The sequence below is a fragment of the Molossus molossus genome, unplaced genomic scaffold (assembly GCF_014108415.1).
Source record: "Molossus molossus isolate mMolMol1 unplaced genomic scaffold, mMolMol1.p scaffold_m16_p_15, whole genome shotgun sequence".
NCBI classification, from domain to species: domain Eukaryota; kingdom Metazoa; phylum Chordata; class Mammalia; order Chiroptera; family Molossidae; genus Molossus; species Molossus molossus.
The window spans coordinates 20548224-20568380 of NW_023425350.1; the positions used below are offsets into that span (position 1 = coordinate 20548224).

Genomic DNA, 20157 nt, shown 5'->3' on the forward strand with positions numbered 1-20157 from the left:
CATCTGATCAATGTTTCTCTCTCTCATCAAATTTTCTCTCTCTCTCTCTCTCCCTTTCCCTCTCTCTAAAATCAATAAGTATGTCCTTGGTGAGGAGTGGAAAAAAATAAGTGAATAAAAATAGAGGAAATTAAATAGGATTCTTTACCATAGGAGGGCTCAGAGCTTAAAAAAATTTTGTTTTTTCTTTATTGATATTAGAGAGAGAGAGGAAGGGAGAGGGAGAAATAGAAACAACAACTGGCCGCCTCCTTATGCCCCCACTGGGGATGGGGCCCACGACCTGAGCATGTGCCCCCACCAGGAATAGAACCGGCAACCTCCTGACTCATGGGTCAATGCTCAACCACTGAGCCACACCAGCGGGGCCCAAGGATGATTTTCAGAAGTGGAATGGAAGGAGGGAAGGGGGCAGGCGGAGAAGGAGAGAGAGAAACATTCATGTGAGAGAGAGACACATCCATTGGTTGCCTCCTGCAGGCGCTCCAACTGGCTGGGGATCCAACCTGCAACCCACTAAAGGCTAGACTTTCCGTTGGGCAGGCTGGTGCTCTTTCCACTAAGCCACTCTGGCAAGGGCTAGTTCTGTATCTTTAAAAAAAAATTTTTTTTTTAAATCCTCACCTGTTTTGTATTTATGCATTTATCTTCAAATAGAGCAGGAGGGTGAGAGAGAGAGAGCAAGAGAGAGAGTGAGAAACATGGATTTGAGAGAGACAGCATTGAGTGGCTGCCACCCACTTCAACTGAGGTACCTGCCCTTAGCTGGAACCAAATCCGGGGACTCTCTGGTCCGCGGACTGACGTTCTAACCGCTGAGCCAAACTGGCCAGGGCCAGTTTCTGTATCTTGATTGCACTGCAGGAATCTACATGTGATAAAATGACTTAGAACTAAACACAGCATATAAATGTCAAATCCCTGCTTTTGTAAAATTATGTGTGTTGGGGGAGACTGCGGAAAATGTACCTTTGTTCTATCTTTGAGAAGTACTGGTAAGGTATTTTACGGAATGTCCTTCAAGTTGGGTCTGTCCAATGTTTTTCTCATAGATAGGGTTTGTGGGTTTGCAACTGTGAATCTAATACTTATTTCGAAATTAAAAGTAAAAAAAAAAATGCGGTTATTCTCCAAAAGGGATTAGTAAATTTACTTGACTAGTGACCCCACAACACCCACGCACACTTACTAATAATTCACATAACTCTAGTTGTGTGGAATGTGTATGGAGAATCTAGACTTAATTATATGCTCCCAGCACTTCATACTTGGCATTTTTGTTCAACAAAGATTCGGGGCTTGCGAGGTGGGGCGTTATAACAGACACGGGTTTGGGGAAGCCGCTCAGATTCTCCAAATCCGTCTATTTATTCTCAGATTAGAGCCATGGCCCACTGCCTGAGCGCTCTTTCCGGCCACGGCCTAAGAGCTGCACGCGCGTGCTGGCAACCGCCCGGCGCAGCTGGACCGAGAACAGGGCCTCCGGGCGTCCCGGACAGGTAGACCCCGCCAGGGTCACCGCCCAGCGGAAGTACACAAGAGCCCAACCTCCCCTCGCCGGGAGTCCTGGCGCGGGGCGGGCCCAGGCAGCGGCCACTCCCGGGGTTCACAGAATCTGGGACGTTGAGGAGGAACAGCTGGCCAGACCAGCGGCGCGTGGCACGCGCGAGGCCTCCTGCGCATGCTCCACCCGTCCGCCTCCTGCCCGCGCCCCTCCTCCGCTCTCTCGCCCCCTCCTCCGCTAGTTTCCCCTGAGCTTGGCCCCTCCGAGCTTGGCCCCTCCGGGCGCGCGTCCGACGTTCCGCGTGCGTGCCGGCGCCTGACTTCACTTCCGGCTAACGCGCGTCTCTCGCCCCCTGGCCCCGGATGGTGACTGGCGGTGGTGTTGCACCTCCCCGGACTGTCACTGAGCCGCTTCCCAGTGTGATTGTGCTGAGCGCAGGCCGGAAGATGGCGGCTGCGGCTGCGGCGGCCTCGGGCCCGGGCTGCTCCTCAGTGGCGGGGGCGGGAGCAGCCGGGGTCTCGGAGTGGCTGGTGCTGCGGGATGGCTGCATGCGCTGCGACACCGACGGGCTGCACAGCCTCTCCTACCACCCGGCGCTCAACGCCATCCTGGCCGTCACCAGTCGCGGGACCATCAAAGTCATCGACGGCACCTCAGGGGCCACCCTACAGGCCTCGGCCCTCAGCGGTGAGTGTGCGGCACGCCCGGTGGGGGCCGGGTCCGCTGCGGGAGGAGCCGGGCCCGCGGGATGCCGGAGAAGGAAGCCGCCCAGCCCTGGGGCTCGGCCTCCGGAGGAGGGGAAGCAGCGTAACGGGAGCGGGGTGGCGGGAGGCAGGGCTGGGGGCTCAGGCTTGGCTGTGAAGGGGGGCCCGGAAGCCGATGGAGGAGGACCGTAGGACTTGGCTTTTTCAGCGCTGCAGCTCGGAAGGAAAGACGGGCGAGTTGGGGAGTGGTGGGGGTTGCCTTTCGGGCCTTGAGCGTCCGGTGTAGGTTGGTCCTCTGGGAGAGGTGGGGAGGCCTCGGATCTCGGCCCTGAAGAAGGCCAGGTCCCCGAGTAGGTCCTGGAGAAGGTGTCGGTACCGCCTTTAGCCAGATCAGAGAAAGGGTCGAAGGGTTGGTCCCGAAGAGAGAGGCTATTGGCCGGAGGCGAGCGTCCCTGCCGACATCCTAGCCTTCACTTCTTGAGAATAGAAGTGGGTCCCCGTTCCTAGGACCTGCAGGTGCTGGGACGTACCGGGGGCTTCGCGCCGGGGGTGGGAGTGGGAATGGGGGTGGGGTGCCCTGGAGTGGGGGTAGGGAGGGAAGTAGGCGGGCTAGCTGCCTGAACTGTTCCGTCGACAACTTGAGGACTCTGGCGGACGCCACGGGAGACTAGAACTCGTCCCCTAGACCTTGTCCCCTGGCTCGGGACTTCCAACTTCTACCCCTCAGTGACGAGAAACTCGAAGCCTGCGGTGTATGAAATGTAGATTCCTTTAAGGGGTTCATAATGAGGTGAAACTTAAGGCCCTTTCTATTTGTTTACCATAGTGAGCCGAAAGTTGTGATTCGGAGGTATGTCTTGAGTCTCACCTGTGGAGTAGAGCAGTTCTGGGTGGTGTACACGTTGGTCCAGGGACACGACTCGTAGTCTTCATGCGGTGAATGCTCCGTGCAGTGGGGTGGAGTGTTTTGGAATTGCCCTGGCCAAGTTATGTTTGGCTGAGATGACATTTCATTTGCATTTTAATGAGTGACTTAATTTAGATTTATAAATTGATACTGAAAAGTGAGTATATATGAGTGAGTTAGTCTCATGCACAGAATTATAATATAGATGACTGCATTTAGCCAAGTGGAATAGTTACATGGTCTATTAATTCATTTGTATTTTAACATAGACAAATCAGGAAAGGTCGTTATTCTAGTTTACTGTGTAATAAGGCACTTAAGTAAATGACAATTTAAGGATACAAAGACAAAATAAGGGATTTAATTTTTGTTGTGAGAGTTTTGAAAGAAATGGACTGTGTATAGCTATAGAATATAAACTTGGAACATATCTAAGATATGTCTGAGAAAGTTTTTGGTTGTAGGCTTGTAATTTTTCTCTTCGTGGCTTAAAGGACAGGAGGGGTGTTCTAGATGTAGCAATGAGCAGTTACTGCAACTTGGACATACAGCTTGTATGAGAGGGAGACACTCATTAGTAATTGGATGTCCTCTTTAACTCCTTAAAAACATTTCAAATTCAAAAAGGTATAAAGAGTAAGAAATAAAACTTTAGAAAGAGAATTGAAACCACCTCTGTGTCCCTTCTGGATCGCCTCCTTCCAACCCTCCCTCTTCCATAAACATTATCTTTAATTTGATTTTATCATTTTCATACAGATCTTTGTGCTTTTTAGTATATGCTTTTATCTTTAAACAGTATCCAATACTGTCACAATTTTGAACTTTGAATAAGTGGTATCATAGTATATGTATTTGGATTTCTATAAAAAGCCATATTAACAGAAGTCTTAAAATGTTTCTGATAGATAAAGGAGTCTCACGGGCTTTATAATATCTGGAGGTCATGTTGGAAAAAAATATGTGCTGGAATTTGTTATAAGTGGTTGGGAAATTGGACATATATGTATATGCTTAGTCACTGTAATGGTAGATTATTGAAGAAGAGGGTTTTAGGTGCATAATAGAAGTGTGAAGGTAGATGCATAAAACGTAGCACACTGATTTGGGATGACTTAGTAGGGGATGCTGGGGCATTTGTTAATGAGGAAAGAATAGGATTGGATACAATTGCAGATGCCCATACATTGAGGATTGAATATGTAAATAAAAACACATAGGCTGGTGTGGCTCAGTGATTGAATGTTGACCCATGCATCAAGAGGTTGCCAGTTCAATTCCTGGTCAGGGCACATGGCCCAGGTTGTGGGCCCAATCCCCAGTTGCGGAGGAAGGGGGGGACATGCAGGAGGCTGCCAATTTATGTTCTCTCTCATTGATGTTTCTCTCTCTCTCTCTCTCTCTCTCTCTCTCTCCTTCTTCCTTCCTTTCTCTCTCAAATCAGTAAAGGAAAAAAAAAATGTGTGTGTGTGTGTACATATATACATGTATGTATGTATGTGTATGTGTGTGTGTGCATATATACCCTGACCCATGTGGCTCAGTTGGTTAGAGTGTTGTCCCCTATACAGAAAGGTTGTGGGTTTGATTTCCTGTCAGGACACATATTAGGGTGAGGGGTCAAATCCCCAGTTGGGGTGTGTACAGGAAGGCAACCCATCAATGTTTGTCTCGTATTGATGTTTCTCCCTCCCTTTTCCTCTCTTTAAAATCAACAAGCATGTCCTCTGGTGAGGATTAAAAATAAATAAATAAAATTTATTTAGTAAAAATAAATAAGTAAATATGAGTTTACGGCAAACAAAATAAAAGGATTACAGAACATATTTGAAAGGGATGGATAATGGACAAATGATGAAATGTTTTCATGTATGAGAAGTGCACTTACCAGAGGTTGTATAGAGTTATGTGTCATCTGTTGAGATGATTTCGGAGGGAGTGCTGCATTTTATGTTTTTCCTGGAATATGTAGGTATTTAGTAGGTTTGTTTTTAATGATTAATAGGGGTTACAGTCCTAGAAATAGAATGAGAGAAGGTACCAGTAGTGATGATGGTCCTAACATGACCCCTCTTTCCAGTTAATGGGTAGTTAACATTAAAACGTTTTAATGTTAACATTATCTTCTAATTAGGGAATGAAGAGTGGTGTAACCAAACCCATATAGTGTTTTTTTTTTAATATGTTTTTACTGACTTTTTTGAGAGAGAGAGAGAGAGAGAGAGAGAGAGAGAGAAAGAAACATAGATTACCTGCCTCCTGCATGGCGCCCACTTGGGATCTAGCCCACAACCTGGGCATGTTCCCTGACTGGTAATCGAACTGGTGACCTTTTGGAACATCGGGGACACTCGTTTAACTGAGCTACCCAGGCCAGGGCCAAACCTGTATACCTTTTTTTTTTCTTTATTGATTTTAGAGAGAGAAGAAGGGAGAAGAGAGAGAGATAGAAACATTGATGAGAGAGTATTGATTCGTCATCTCCTGCATGCCCCCCACTGGGGATTTGGCCCACAACCTGGGCATATGCCTTGACTGGGAATTGAACCTCCGACCTCTTGGTGCAGCTACACCAATCCAGCCAAACCCATATTTTGGTGATAGAGTAGTATGTCTGATGGACGGGTTCAGTTTATAGCATGGGTAGATTAGAAGATGGGAGCAGGACTTGTATGTATACGTAATTCATTTCAGTAGAAAAATAGTGAATTTTTAACTGTCTCTACTAGTATATATTTTCAGATTACCTGTATCTGACATGAAATGTTTATAAATATACTTCCATTAGATTAAGGAGCTATGTATGTATGTCGGTTAGGCAAATATTTACTCCTTGTTAATATTTAAGAGTTAAGATTTCTGATTCCTTGGCCTGGCATTAAGTGACCTCTTTGATCTGGCCTCTACCAGTCTCTCTAGTGCTGTTTCCCTGTTTCGTTTTGTGGAACTGGTTCATTTAATTTCTTTTCCTTACTTTAGTACTTTTGTCCTTTCTTGGAATGCACCAACTCCTTCCAGACATTTAGATCTTATCCATTATTTCAAGACCTAGAGAAGATCCTGACTTCTCATTCTTTTAGTCTGAAGTGATCCACTGAGCCCTTAGGCATATATTGTTGTATTAATGTTTATTTTAGTAATTTGTCAGCTTACTATTGTGGTATATTTTCTGTTTTGAACTCCTTCAGTTCCATTTTATTTAGCTTCTTGAGAATATATGATGCCTATTTAACTATATTTAAAACCTCTTGTGAAAGGAACCTTATTTGCATGTTTATATTCCTTCCCAGGATGCCTAATGTAAAATATTAATAAATATTTTTGGTTTGGTGTAAACTAATGAGTATGGTAAATTAATTCTTCCTTATATACTAACTGCTAAATAAACTCCTTCTTTGACTTTTTTTTTTTTTTTTTTATCATCCTCACCCGAGGACATTTTTCCATTCTTTGTTCAGATAGAGTGGGAGGGAGAGAGAGGAACAGAGAGAGAGAGAAACATTGATGTGAAAGGGACACATCGAGTGGTCGCCACCGGCACAACCAACCAGGGCTGGGGATAAACTGCAACCGAGGTACATGCCCTTAGCGGGAACTGAACCCGGGTCTCTCCGGACCGCAGGCTGATGCTCTAACCGCTGAGCCAAACCGGCCAGGGCGACTTTTTTTTTTTTTATTATTGCTGAAAGTATTAGAGATGTCCTCTGTCCATTTTTTTTTTAAGTAGATTTTTAAGAGCAGTTTTAGATTCATAGTAAAATGGAACAGAAAAGGCAGGTTCCCATAATACACCCTGAGTCCCAGCACACACACAGCCTTCCTTACTATCAATATCTGGCACGACAGTGGTATGCTTGTTATAATCAATGAAACTGCATTAACATATTATTCATCCCAAGTCCATAGTTTATGTTAGGATTCACTGTTGGTGGTGTACATTCTGTGGGTCCTGACAAATATATATGACATGCCATACAGAAGAGTTTTCACTGTCCTAAAAATCCTCCCCTGTGCTCTCTCTGTTTACTCCTCCTTCACCCCTTCCCAGGGTAGCCACTGATCTTTTCACTGTCTCCATAGTTTTACCTTTTCTAGAATGTTAAATAGTTGGATTCATACAGTATATAGCCTTTTCAATTTGGCTTCTTTCACTTAGTAATAAGAATTTAAGTTTCTTCCATGTCTTTTCATGGCTTGATAGCTCACTTCTTTTTAGCATTGAGTAGTATTCCATCGTCTGGTGTACCACAGTTTTTTATCTCTTCATCAACTAAAGGACATCTTGGTTGCTTCCAGGTTGTGGCAGTTATGAATAAAGCTATAAATGTTTGTTTGCAGGCTTTTGGGTGGACATAAGTTTTCATTTTATTTGTTTAAATACCAAGGAGCATAACTGCTGGATCATATGGTTGGCTTATGTTTAGTTTTTTTTTTTTTTATCCTCACCCAAGGACATGTTTACATTTTTTGTTCAGCTAGAGTGGGGAGGGAGAGAGAAAGAGAGAGAAACATCGATGTGAAAGGGACACATCGAGTGGTTGCCACCTGCACGACCCAACCAGGGCCGGGGACAAACTGCAACCGAGGTACGTGCCCTTAGCAGGAACTGAACCCGGGTCTCTCTGGACTGCAGACCGACGCTCTGCCGCTGAACCAAACCGGCCAGGGCCTCTTTTTAGTTTTTTAAGAAACTGCCCAACTGTCTTCCAAAGCTGCTGTACTATTGTGCATTCCAACAACAGCAATGAGTGAGAGTTCCTGTTGCTTCACATCCTTGTCAGCGTTTGATGTTGTCAGTGTTTTGGATTGTGTGCATTCTAATAGGTGTATAGTGCTATCTTATTGTTTTAATTTGCAGTTGTCTAATAACATGATGTTGAACATGTTTTCATATGCTTATTTGTGGACTTTGGGTTTAAAAAAATAAAAATTGCTCTACATATACCGCTTGATCATATTGTTTATATTAACTGGTACAACCCTCTCTTTAGCTGTTTATTCCTGCAGCTTCTCATATCTGTTAGGAAGGAGCCTGGTTTTGGAGTCAGATGGCTTAGAGTAAGATCTTCGTTTCTGTTTTTTCCTTTTAATCCTCACCCGAGGATATTTTTCCATTGATTTTTTTGATAGAGTGGAAGGGAGGGAGAGGGGCGGGGTGGGGGGGGAGATAGAGAGAGAGAGAGAGAGAGAGAGAGAGATGTGAGAGACACATTGATTGGTTGCCTCCCGCATGACCCCAGTCAGGGTCAGGGACCAAACCACAACCAAGGTACCTGCTCCTGACTGGAATCAAACTGTGGGCAGACACTCTAAACGCTGAGCTAAACTGGCCAGGGCTCTTATTTTCGTCTTTTTTCCTCCCCATTTAACTCTGTAGCCTTGACTAAATTACTTAACGTTTCTGTTCCAGTTTTCACTTTTGCCAAATGGGGCCGAAAATGTTACTAATTTTCAGGATTAACTGTTTATACATATAAAGTGCTTAAAACATTATGTTTAATGTTCAAAAATGTTCCTCTTAACTCTCTGTAAATACTCTCTATTTTTTTTTTACTTTTTTGCCTAAACCGTTTTATTTTTATTTTTTTAATTTTTAATTTATTTTTTTTATTTTTTTTATCCTCACCCGAGGATATTTTTCCATTTTTTTGTTCAGATAGAGTGGGAGGGAGAGAGAGGAAGAGAGAGCGAGTGAAATATCGACATGAAAGGGACACATGGAGTGGCTGGGGACAAACTGCAACCGAGGTACATGCCCTTTGCGGGACCGCAGGCCGACACTCTAACCGCTGAGCTAAACCAGCCAGGGCATAAACCTTTTTATTTAAAACCTGTTAAATTTTTTTACCTTAACTCCAGATTTGAACTTACTAGAAGTTTTTATCTGATACCATCTTTTGCTACCCTGCAGAATTCATCTTGTTTTTGCTTGTTATAAGAATAAAGTCTTGCCCTGGCCAGTTTGGCTCAGCGGTTAGAGCGTCGGCCTGCGGTCCGGAGAGACCCGGGTTCGGTTCCCGCTAAGGGCACGTACTTTGGTTGCAGTTTGTCCCCGGCCCTGGTTGGTTGTGCGGGTGGCAGCCACTCGATGTGTCCGTTCATGTCGATGTTTCTCTCTCTCTCTCCCTTCCTCTCTCTCCCTCCCACTCTATCTGTACAAAAAATGGAAAAATATCCTCGGGTGAGGCTAAAAAAAAAAAAATTAATTAACATCTCTTTATCTCACAGAATATTTGCTTAACATTTGTACTTAGCTCATTGTCTCAAAAATATTCTGTTATTAAAAAAAGAAAGAAAAAAAAAAAAAAAGAATAAAGTCTTGTTGCCCTGACCATTTTGACTCAGTTGGTTGAGTGTTGTCCCATGTACTGAAAGGTTGCTGGTTTGATTACCAGTCAGGGTACTTGCCTGGGTTGCAGGTTTGATCCCAGTGGGAGGAGTGCAGGAGGTGGCTGATTGATGTTGTGCTTTCACATTGATGTTTATCTCTCTCTTCCTCTCTCTAAAAATCAAGAGAAAAATCTTAAAAAAGAAAAAAAAGAAGAGCCCTGAACCGTTTTGGCTCAGCAGTTAGAGCATAGGCCCGTGGACCAGGATTCGCGAGTTTGATTCTGGTCAAGGGCATGTATCTTAGTTTCAGTTCGTCCCCAGCCCTGGTTGGGGTGGTGCGGGAGGCATCCAGTTGATGTGTCTCTCTCATATTGATGTTTCTCTCTCTCTCTCTCCTTCCACTCTGTCCGAACAAAAAAAAAGAAATAGAAAGAATATCCTCGGGTAAGGATTAAAAAGAAAAAGAATAAAATGTTTTTAATTTGTTCAGTATTTTCTTATTTATTTAAACTGGTGGTGGTGTTTTCTGTTCCTGAACTAGATCCCCTCCTCTTATAAATGTGCTATATTTTGTTTTTATAGCTTTTTTGAAAGCATATTGCGAGAGAATGGGCTTTTATGTTTTACATAGTCCTGGATTTTGAACTTTAGCTAACTCACTACCTGAACTTCATGAATGTGTGCTTCCTGATTTGTAACTTTAGATTAATATTGCATAGGGTGGTTGTGAAGATTAAGTGGTAAACATATTTAAAGTGCCTAACACTTTTTGGCATATGTATAATAGGTACACGATGAATGCTAATTCTCTTGTCTCATAGGTGCTTAATATTGCCATGCTCTTCACTGTTAGTTTAAAAAATGTTCACTGACTTATTATTTATTTACAGAGGATAAATAGATATCATTCCAATATATATAGAAATATAAATGTTGTTAACAAATATCTGTCAGTGTATTGGTATAACTAAATGTCAGAATGAAGTTTAGTCTTTTGTAATATTGGTTCTGTAATATATGGATTGTCCATGTAGTATACATATATAAGTAAATGAAGGTATATGTGTGTATTAATTGATAGATATTGTAGTATATGTTTAAGGAGTTCGTGTCTCTTCAGTTTCTGAAGTGTTTTCCAGATCTTTGTCATGGTGAAAAAGAAAACTCCAAAGTTGCTCATTGTTTTTAGATACTCTAGTTTTACATTTCTTTAAGAATCTCTTCCTTTATCTTTTTCCTAGATAGACACTGACTTTGATTTTATTTGCAAAGTTTGTACAATGACCATAAATGAGAAAAAGATCATTGCACTATACTCCAGTTGCAGCAAAGTTCAGATTGAGTGAATTCTTTTTTTTTTTATCATCCTCACCCGAGGACATTTTTCCATTCTTTGTTCAGATAGAGTGGGAGGGAGAGAGAGGAACAGAGAGAGAGAGAGACATCGATGTGAAAGGGACACATCGAGTGGTCGCCACCTGCACAACCAACCAGGGCCGGGGACAGACTGCAACCGAGGTACATGCCCTTAGCGGGAACCGAACCCGGGTCTCTCCGGACCGCAGGCCGATGCTCTAACCGCTGAGCCAAACCGGCCAGGGCAGATTGAGTGATTCTTACTGCTTGATTGATTGTCTGATATGACAGCCTTTTGTTTAGACTTAAAGCCCAGAGCTTCCTGCTCCAGAAGTCTTGGAATATAGGAAACTAACTAGGTTAACCTGCATAGTCCTCAAGAAATAAATTTTATGGATAAAACTCATACTTACCACTTTGTTAGAGGTAGAAAATATTTTTCTTACTACTTCTGCATTGGCCTGCTTTAATTTGGATAAAATGCAAAACCTTTCTGAATGTCTCTGCTTTGGAAATTGTAAATGATTCAAACCACTTCCTGTTTCCTGATTAACCTTAGTACATGCAGCCTTCCTAGTCTCAATTATTCTTCTATGAAAGATAATAAACACAGTATAGAGTTGGGATTTCAGTAGCCCTAGAAGAGTTTTTATAAAAACTAAATTTATGTAAGTTCTTTATAAAAACTAAATTCAGCAAATCTCTTTGTGGGCTATGAGTACATACATTGGCTCTGTTTCAGTTGACTGACTTTAGTAATGCTATGTGATGTCCTATCTTATGTCAAAAACTTGCTGTTGTTTAAACATTTTTCTATAATGTGTGAGTGGATTTATATTAAGATTCTATTTATTTTTTAATAGAGTTTTAGAGAGAGAGGAAGGGAGGGAGAGAGAGAGAGAGAACATCAGTTTGAGAGTGAAACATCAGTTGGCTGCCTTCAGCTACCTCTAGTATATGGAACAATGCTCCAACTGAGCCACGCTGGCCCAAGACAAACTATGTTTTGCTAAGAAGTCTATGGGAGGGTTAATCATTGTAGGTTATGACATGGCCACATTCGTTTTTAGAAAGAGTTGAAGCTAGCCCGGCCGGTATAGCTCAGTGGTTGAGCGTCGACCCATGCACCAAGAGGTCACTGGTTCAATTCCCGGTCAGGGCACATGCCCATGTTGTGGGCCAAATCCCCAGTGGGGGCATGCAGGTGGCAGCCAATCGGATGTTCTCTCTTGTTGATGTTTCTGTCTCTCTTCCTCTTTCTCTAAAATCAGTAAAGGAAAAAAAAAGCATATCATTGCCTGGCTGGTATGGCCTAGTGGATTGAGTATTATCCTATGGATTGAGAGGAGAGGTCGGGTTTGATTCCTGATTGGGGTACATATCTGGGTGTGGACCCAGTTCCTGATGGGCAGCATGCAGGAGGCAGCCAATCGATGTTCTCTCTCATTGATGTTTCTCTTTCTCTTTAAAATCAATAAAAAATAAATAAATAAAAAAAGGAGTTGAAGCTAATGCCCAGGTGTGAGAAGTGATGAGGGAGCATCATTAAGTTAGTTTGAGAGGTAGGAACAACATAATTTGGTGAATGTGGGGATGAGAGAGATTGACAAGGTGAAAATTATTCATACTTAGGTTCCTATTTTGAGTAATGAATGGTGTTTATTAACCTAAATAAGGAATACTGTAGTCCCTCTTACCCATGGTTGTGTTTTGCACAGTTTCAGGTACATGTGCGGTTAGCCATCATCTGAAGATATTAAATGGAAACTTTCAGATGTAAAGAATTCATAAGTTTTAATCCTCACCCGAGGACATTTTTTCATTTTTGTTCAGATAGAGTGGGAGGGAGGGAGAGAGAGAGAGAGAGAGAGAGAGAGAAACATTGACGTGAAAGGGACACATCGAGTGGCTGCCTCCCGCACAACCCCAACCGGGGTCGGGGACAAACTGCAACCAAGGTACGTGCCCTTAGTGGGAACCAAACCCAGGACTCTCTGGACCACAGGCCGATGCTCTAACCGCTGAGCCAAACCGGCCAGGGCAAGAATTCATAAGTTTTAAAATGTGCCCTATTTTGAGTTGCGTGATGAAACCTCAAGCTGTCCCCCTGCATCTCACCTTGGATGGTAATCATCCCTTTGTCCGAGGTATTGATACTGTGTACACTACCCACCCATTAGTTAGTTAGTAACCATCTGGGCTATCAGATCAACTCTCACAGTATTGTAGTGCTTGTGTTCAAGTAACCCTTATTTTACTTAATAATGGCTTCAAGGCATAAGAGTAGTGATACTAGCAATTTGGAAATACCAAAGCTGTAAAGTGCTTCCTTTAAGTGAAAAGGTGAAAATTCTTGACTTAAGAAAAGAAATAATCATATGCTAAACTTGCTAAGATTTATGGTAAGAATGAATCTATCTGAAGTTGTGAAAAAGAAATTTGTGCTAGTTTGCTGAGACACCACATTCCCATAACTTTTATTACAGTATTTTGTTATAATTCTAGTTTATTGTTAGTTAGTGTTGCTGATTTCTTTCTGTGCCTAATATATAAATTGTACTTTATTATAGGTATGTATATAAAGGAAAAAAGAATGTTTATGTATATAAGGTTAGGTACTGTTGTTGCTTTCAGGCGTCCACCGGGCGTCTTGAAATGTATTCCCGTGCATAAGGGGGGACTACTATACAAGAAGGTGTGGTGAGTAGCTTTTGTTGGAAAAGATTGGGGAGCAAGAGGGAGATAGTGATTTCAGTGGTGTTAATTTAGTTTTATTTTTACATACGGTTTTTTTATCCTCACCCAAGGACATTTTTTAAATTTATTTATTTTATCCTCACCTGAGGACATTTTTCCATTTTTCAAGTAGAGTGGGAGGAAGAGAGAGAGAGAGAGAGAAACATCAACGTGAAAGGGACACATAGAGTGGCTGCCACCCACACGACCAACCAGGGCCGGGGACAAACTGCAACCGAGGTACGTGCCCTTAGCGGGAACCAAACCCCGGTCTCTCTGGACCGCAGGCCGACGATCTAACCGCTGAGCCAAACCGGCTAGGGCCTAAGGACATTTTTGCATTTATCTTCAGATAGAACAGGAGGGACAGAGGTTGGGGAGAGAGAGAGAAACACTGATGTGAGAGAGACACATCGAGTGGTTGCCACCCACATGACCCCAACCGGGCCGGGGACAAACTGCAACCGAGATTTGTGCCCTTAGTGGGAACCGAACCTGGGACTTTCTGGTCCCTGGGCAGACACTCTAACCGCTGAGCCAAAATGGCCAGGGCTTAAATGTGTTTTTATTGATTTTTTTAGAGAGAGATTGAAACATTGATATGAGAGAGAAACATCGATTGGCTGTCTCCTGCACGTCGCCCACTGGGGCTGGAGCCTGCAACCCGAGCATGTGCCCTGACCGGGAATCAAACCAGGACCTCTTAGTCCATGGGATGACGCAAAATCCACTGGGCCACACTGGCCAGGCTCGTGGTGTTAATTTTGAAGGGCGTCCAAGTAGAGATGTCCAGAAGGCATTTGGAAATTCAGTGTTGAAGCTTGAAGATTTGGGAATACAGATTTGGGAAGGCATTGGCACTTATAGAGAAAGCTGTCTGGTGGTTAAGAATATTGGCTCTGGAGCCAGACCGAGTTCTAGTCTGTGATTCACCACTTAGTAGCTGTGCCCATAGGCAAGATGCTTAACCACTCTCTGCACTTCATAATTAATACCTAACTCATTGGATTATTGGAAAGATTAAGTAAACTGATATGTGTAGATACTGCTTGAACCACCCAATAAATGTAACTTTTTGTCTTGGTGCTATTAATTATATAGTTCATCTCAGCAAGTGTCAATTGAGGTATAAGATGAATTTGAAATCACTCCTACCCCCAAGTTCAGAACGCTTTTGATAAGAGGTGACACCTCAGCTGAGACTTGAAAGAAAACAATTTAGGTAGAGAGAGCGAACCAAGAGTAGAGTAGTGGCGTTGATATTTTTTTACGAGCAGTTTGGCATTAGAGTGCAAAGCATGCAGAAAGGAGTTATGAGATAGCTTGAGGATCTTGGACTTGGCCATTCTGGGCTATTCGTCTCATATTTTTAGGTAGTAGAACTATCAGTTTAAGGTAAAAAAAAATCTAGGGCCCTATTATGATAGGAACTACATTTTTAGTATCAGTTAACATTCAGCTCCCTTCTGGCTGGCTTAGCTTTGAGATTTTTATGGGAACAAGTCAGTTAACACTCTTCCATCTGTCCTCCAACTTCAAAAATTTTGTTGCTATCATCTTCTCACTTGTTCTTTTTGTCTTTATGGGTTTAGTTAATGCCCTCTTTATTTCTTCACTGGTTTTGCAGTGGGAGCTTGGGAAGGAGGAGAGGTAAATGTGAGTATATTACTATATCCTTGTTGTTTAACTGCCAACTTGTAGTTGTAACTGCACTTAAGTTGTTGAGCATGTGTTACTTTGTATTAGGAATGTTGGCTATAACTGTAGCTAGAATGTAAACAACAATAGATTTCTGTGATGTAGTATGTAAGAGCAGTGGGGAGGTGAGTGGGAGGTGCCTCTCTGATACGTACCTTGTACTGCTCATGACCTTATGCCTTTTGGTGCCTCTGGCAAGACACCTCTCTGACTTACCATCTTTATTTATTTATTTATTTTTAATCCTCACTCAAGGATAGTTTTCTATTTATCTTCAGATAGAGTGGAGGGAGAGAGAGAGAAACATCTATGTGAGAAGGTATGTGCTCTTGACTGGAACCGAACCCGGTGCTCTAACTGCTGAGCCAAACCAGCCAGGGCATAAGAGTATGTCTTTCTTTTCTTTTTCTTTTTATCTTCACCTGAGGACATTTTTCCATTTTTTTCGTTCAGATAGAATGGGAGGGAGAGAGAGGGAGAGAGAGAAACTTTGACGTGAAAGGGACAATCAAGTGGTTGTCACCCGCACGACCCAGCCAGGGCCGGGGACAAACTGCAACCGAGGTATGTGCCCTTAGCGGGAACCAAACCTGGGTCTCTCCGGACCGGACCGCAGGCCAATGCTCTAACCGCTGAGCCAAACCGGCCAGGGCATGACTTACCATCTTTAAGTGAGCTAGTAAATCTTTGGCGGACTACTGTATTATCTGATAAGATAATGAATGGAGAAATTCTTTGTAACCTATAGAATTTTATTTTATTTTTTAAAAAACATAACCTGAGAATATTTTTCTCTTTATCTTCAGGTAGGGTAGGAAGGAGAGAGGGGGAGAGAAAGGGAAAGAAAGAGAAACATCGACCTGAGAGGGACACATTGACTGGTTGCCTCCTGCATGACCTCTACCAGGGCCGGGGACAAACTGCAACCGAGGTACGTGCCCTTGGCCAGAATCGAACCTGCGACTCATTGGTCCTCAGGCTAACGCTCTACCTCTGAGCCAAACCGGCCAGGGTGTAACCTGTAGAACTTAAAAAATGTGAGGTATACAAAAAAGTTAAGATAAGCTCTTTGAATATAGAAGAGGATATGAGAGAGGTACAAATAACAAAAAGAAGGATGTATAGAGAAGAGATAATGGTTGTATAAATAACAAAGAGAATAAAGTAATTTTATATAAAAGAATTTGTGACAAGGGCTCCATGCTCCCAAAAAGAAGTAGTGTGGTCTAGTTTGAGTGTGTTAAATCAGGGTTGTATTTTAGAGGAGGTAAATATTATGCTTAGTTAGAGGAAACGATAGAAGTGTTATAGTGAAGCAGATAGGAATGCCTTCTTAGAGATTTACTGTGGGCACCAGGAATTTAAATCTTTGTGATTTGTTTCTCTACTTCTACTTTGATTTATGAAGTAGGAGAGAGGGAAGTAGGACTGGGGAGATGGCGCAGGGCAGTGGTTCTCAGCCTTGGTTGCTCATTAGAATCATCAGGGGAGCTTTTAAAAAATACTGTGGGCCCCAGTAGTATGACTTAAGTGGTCTGGAGTGGAGCCCAGGCATACTTTTTTTTAATGCATGCCAGGTGATTCTAATGTGCAGCTAAGTTTAGGGGTTCAAATTTTAACTAGGACCTCAGACAAGCTAGTTTATTTTATATGCCTGGGATAAATGAGAAGTTTTATTTGAATTGAATAATAATGATTTTGTCTTAAATTTTTTAAATAAGAAAACCTTCCAAATTAGTTTGTCTGCTAATAAAACCTATTTTATTTATTATTATTATTTTAATCCTCACCTGAGGATATTTTTCCATTTTTGTTCAGATAAAGTGGGAGGGCGAGAGGGAGAGAGAGAGAGAAACATTGATGAGAGATGGACACATCGACTAGTTGCCTCCTGCACGACCCCGACCAGGGCCTAGGATGAACTGCAACTGAGGTATGTGCCCTTGTCCAGAATCTAACCCACAACTCATTGGTCTGTGGACCGACACTCTGACTACTGAGTCAAACTGACCAGGGCTAATAAAACCTATTTTAAATTGCATTAAGTGAATATATAATGAGATAATGCATGTAAGAGCAGGGATATATCAAGAGCCATTTCTATTGCCTTCTATTTTTTTTCTTTTCTACTGTAATTCAGTTTTGGTTGATTTTTTTGGAAAAAATTTTTGAGCCACTCAGTGCTCTGGTACTTTTCACCAAAATACCATTACAGCTTAGGACAGTGACCTCATAGGTGGGGCAGGAGGAGAGGAGGTAAAAAGGGGCTAGGGAGGGTGGAGATGGCTGGGGTTATCTGTACCAGATCACTAGTTTCATACCTAAAATATCTTAGTTACATGGTATATTTTAAAAATGTGACAATACTGCATTTTACCACATTATAGTTTAGTTGTAATATATTAAAAAGTTATTCAAAACTATAGGAAATAAGTCATGTATTCAAAAACATTTATTTTGTGTCAAGCACTGGTGATACAGCAGTTAACAAAGTTCTTGCTTTCCTAGAGCTCATGGATTAGTGGGAAAAGATGTATCACACACACACACACACACACACACACCCATAATGTCAGATGGCGATAAATTTTATAAGAAATCAGAGCTGGAATAGAGACAGATTCATAGAGAGCAGGCTGACAGCTACGGGAGTGGGTGAAGGGATTGAGCAAAAAATAAAAATCAAGAGAACTCATGGATTCCACAACAGTGTGATAATTGAAAACCACCAAAGAACAGTAAGGAGGCCAGGCTTAGCGTTTCGTCAGGTGAATGTTGCTGAGAAAGTGAGGAACAAGAAAGTCTAATATGATAATGATCAGAGCTGGATAAGAAGAAAAGTGAGGACAAGAGTCAGGTAAGGACACAAAACAATGTTGGTTAATGAACTGGGGTCAAAACTGGAGTTGGGGGATTAGAATGGTCAGTGAATGGTGCTCTAAACAGATTGTGGGGGGATATTGATAGGTATGACTGACCATGGGAAGAAGGGGGTTGATGTGAGACTGAAGACAAGTTCAGTGGAGGTGAGCCCAGCCTCAGTGGTTGAGCATCGACCCATGCAACAAGAGGTCACCGGTTTGATTTGTGGTCAGGGCATATGCCCAGGTTGTGGGCCAAATCCCCAGTGGGGGGCATGCAGGAAGTGACCAGTCAATGTCCTTTCTCATCAGTGTTTCTGTCTCTCTCCCTATCCCTTCTTCTCTTTCAAAAATCAATAAAGGGGAAAAAAAATTAAGTTGGAAAAAAAAAGATCTGTGGAGGTGAGCAGTTAAAAAACAGAGACTAATATGTTAGGATCTTTGTGGTTATTGAAATCAACAACATGGTTATAAAACAGTGATTCAAGTGCTAAACTCTTCACAAAATGATAATCAGAAGACTGCAACAAAGAGTGAAGTAACATATTATAGCTCATTAACAGCTTTAAAAAAAAGCAAGGGGGTTAGGGAAAAAGAGGAATAATATCAATAAGAAGTAAGAGAGACACCTACTTCACTTCCAAGATTGAAATATGTGCTTCGTAAGGGGAACAGCCACCCCTGAGAAGACTGCGGCTGCCATTTTGAACAAGAAGTGGTTGGGGTATGGAAAAGCCTTTATGGATGTCAGGCCACATAATGAGGGTGACCTAGAGAATTTTGGGCTTCTGAAGTAAAAAGGGAAGCAGAGTACAATAAAGTTCTGTGGTCTCTGAGGGGAGGTCGAAATTCAGTTCTAACCATTGCCTACTTCTCAGATGCTGAGAGGCAGTCTTGCAAGAAGATGTGATGGGGTCCCTTTGCCCAAGGGCAGGCTGCTATGACTTCCTGTGACACAGCAGCCAGATTTCCCAAACCCACTTCATTCAGAATGTGTCTGTGTCTTTTTTTTTAATCTTCACTCGACATTTTTCTATTTTTTTGCTCAGAGTGGGAGGGAGAGAGAGAGAGAGAGAGAGAGAGAGAGAAACATCGATGTGAAAGGGACACATCGAGTGACTGCCACCCGCACGACCAACCAGGGCCAGGGACAAACTGCAACCGAGGTACGTGCCCTTAGCGGGAACCGAACCCAGGTCTCTCTGGACCGCAGGCCGACGTTCTAACCGCTGGGCCAAACTGGCCAGGGCGGGATGTGTCTGTGTATTGACGATAGACATATTCATATGCTCGCTTGTTCGTTCGTTCATTCATTCATTCAGGGGCAAATATATACCAGATAGTGTGCTGTTACTGCTCATTCAGTGGTGAATAGAGACATTGACATTCACATAAAAATTACAGTCCAAAGGCAGAAGCAAACATTACTTAAATAAACATACTAATACGAGGGCAGGGGGAAATTTTAGCTGTTTCAAAATGGTGGTGGATAAACTGGTGGACTGGCAGGTCTCTGAGGTGGCATTGATTGAGGAAGGATCCCAATGATGTGAGATAGCAGCAAGGTAGCTATCCAGGGGAAGTTTCTCTTGGCCTGTCTGTTCTTGTAGTATACAAAACAGCGAAATGGATTTTTATCATGTTTGGATGGAATTTTACCTTGACTGACTTAAAATGTAGGCTATGTGAGGAATAATTCGGTATCTTTTGGAGAAACTCTTAGGTGCTTAGGTAGAGGTTGGTATTTCTGCGTTGAACAGTACTATGCCTGCATTGCATTTTATCCATTTGTTATCCTTTCTTCATGACCTAACCACTTCTCAAACTTTGCTTTACACTAAGTACTGTTTTACAAGAATACTCATTTTGGCATTAAATAAAAGACTGTACTAACAACTTTTGTGAAATGATTTTATTTTTGGTTACTTTAATTGTATTTTAAAAGCTTCATAAAAACCTAACATTAATTTTACAGCCTCTTTATTGACTTTGATGTTTGTATATAGTATGTAATAGTAGACTATTTTAAGCATTGCTATCTGATGTTTTCTTAGTGGAAAT

General features: G+C 42.4%; 1 protein-coding gene across 4 annotated transcripts in view; it reads left to right on the plus strand.

Moving 5' to 3' along the window:
* The first annotated feature begins 1866 nt into the window (after nucleotides 1-1866).
* BIRC6 (baculoviral IAP repeat containing 6) overlaps nucleotides 1867-20157 on the plus strand; it is a 247605-nt gene continuing 229314 nt past the window's right edge. For all 4 annotated transcript variants that reach the window (XM_036262756.1, XM_036262757.1, XM_036262758.1 and 1 more), the window contains exon 1: nucleotides 1867-2191. In XM_036262756.1, coding sequence (XP_036118649.1) covers nucleotides 1867-2191 — 325 coding nt within the window. The remainder of the gene's footprint in view (nucleotides 2192-20157) is intronic.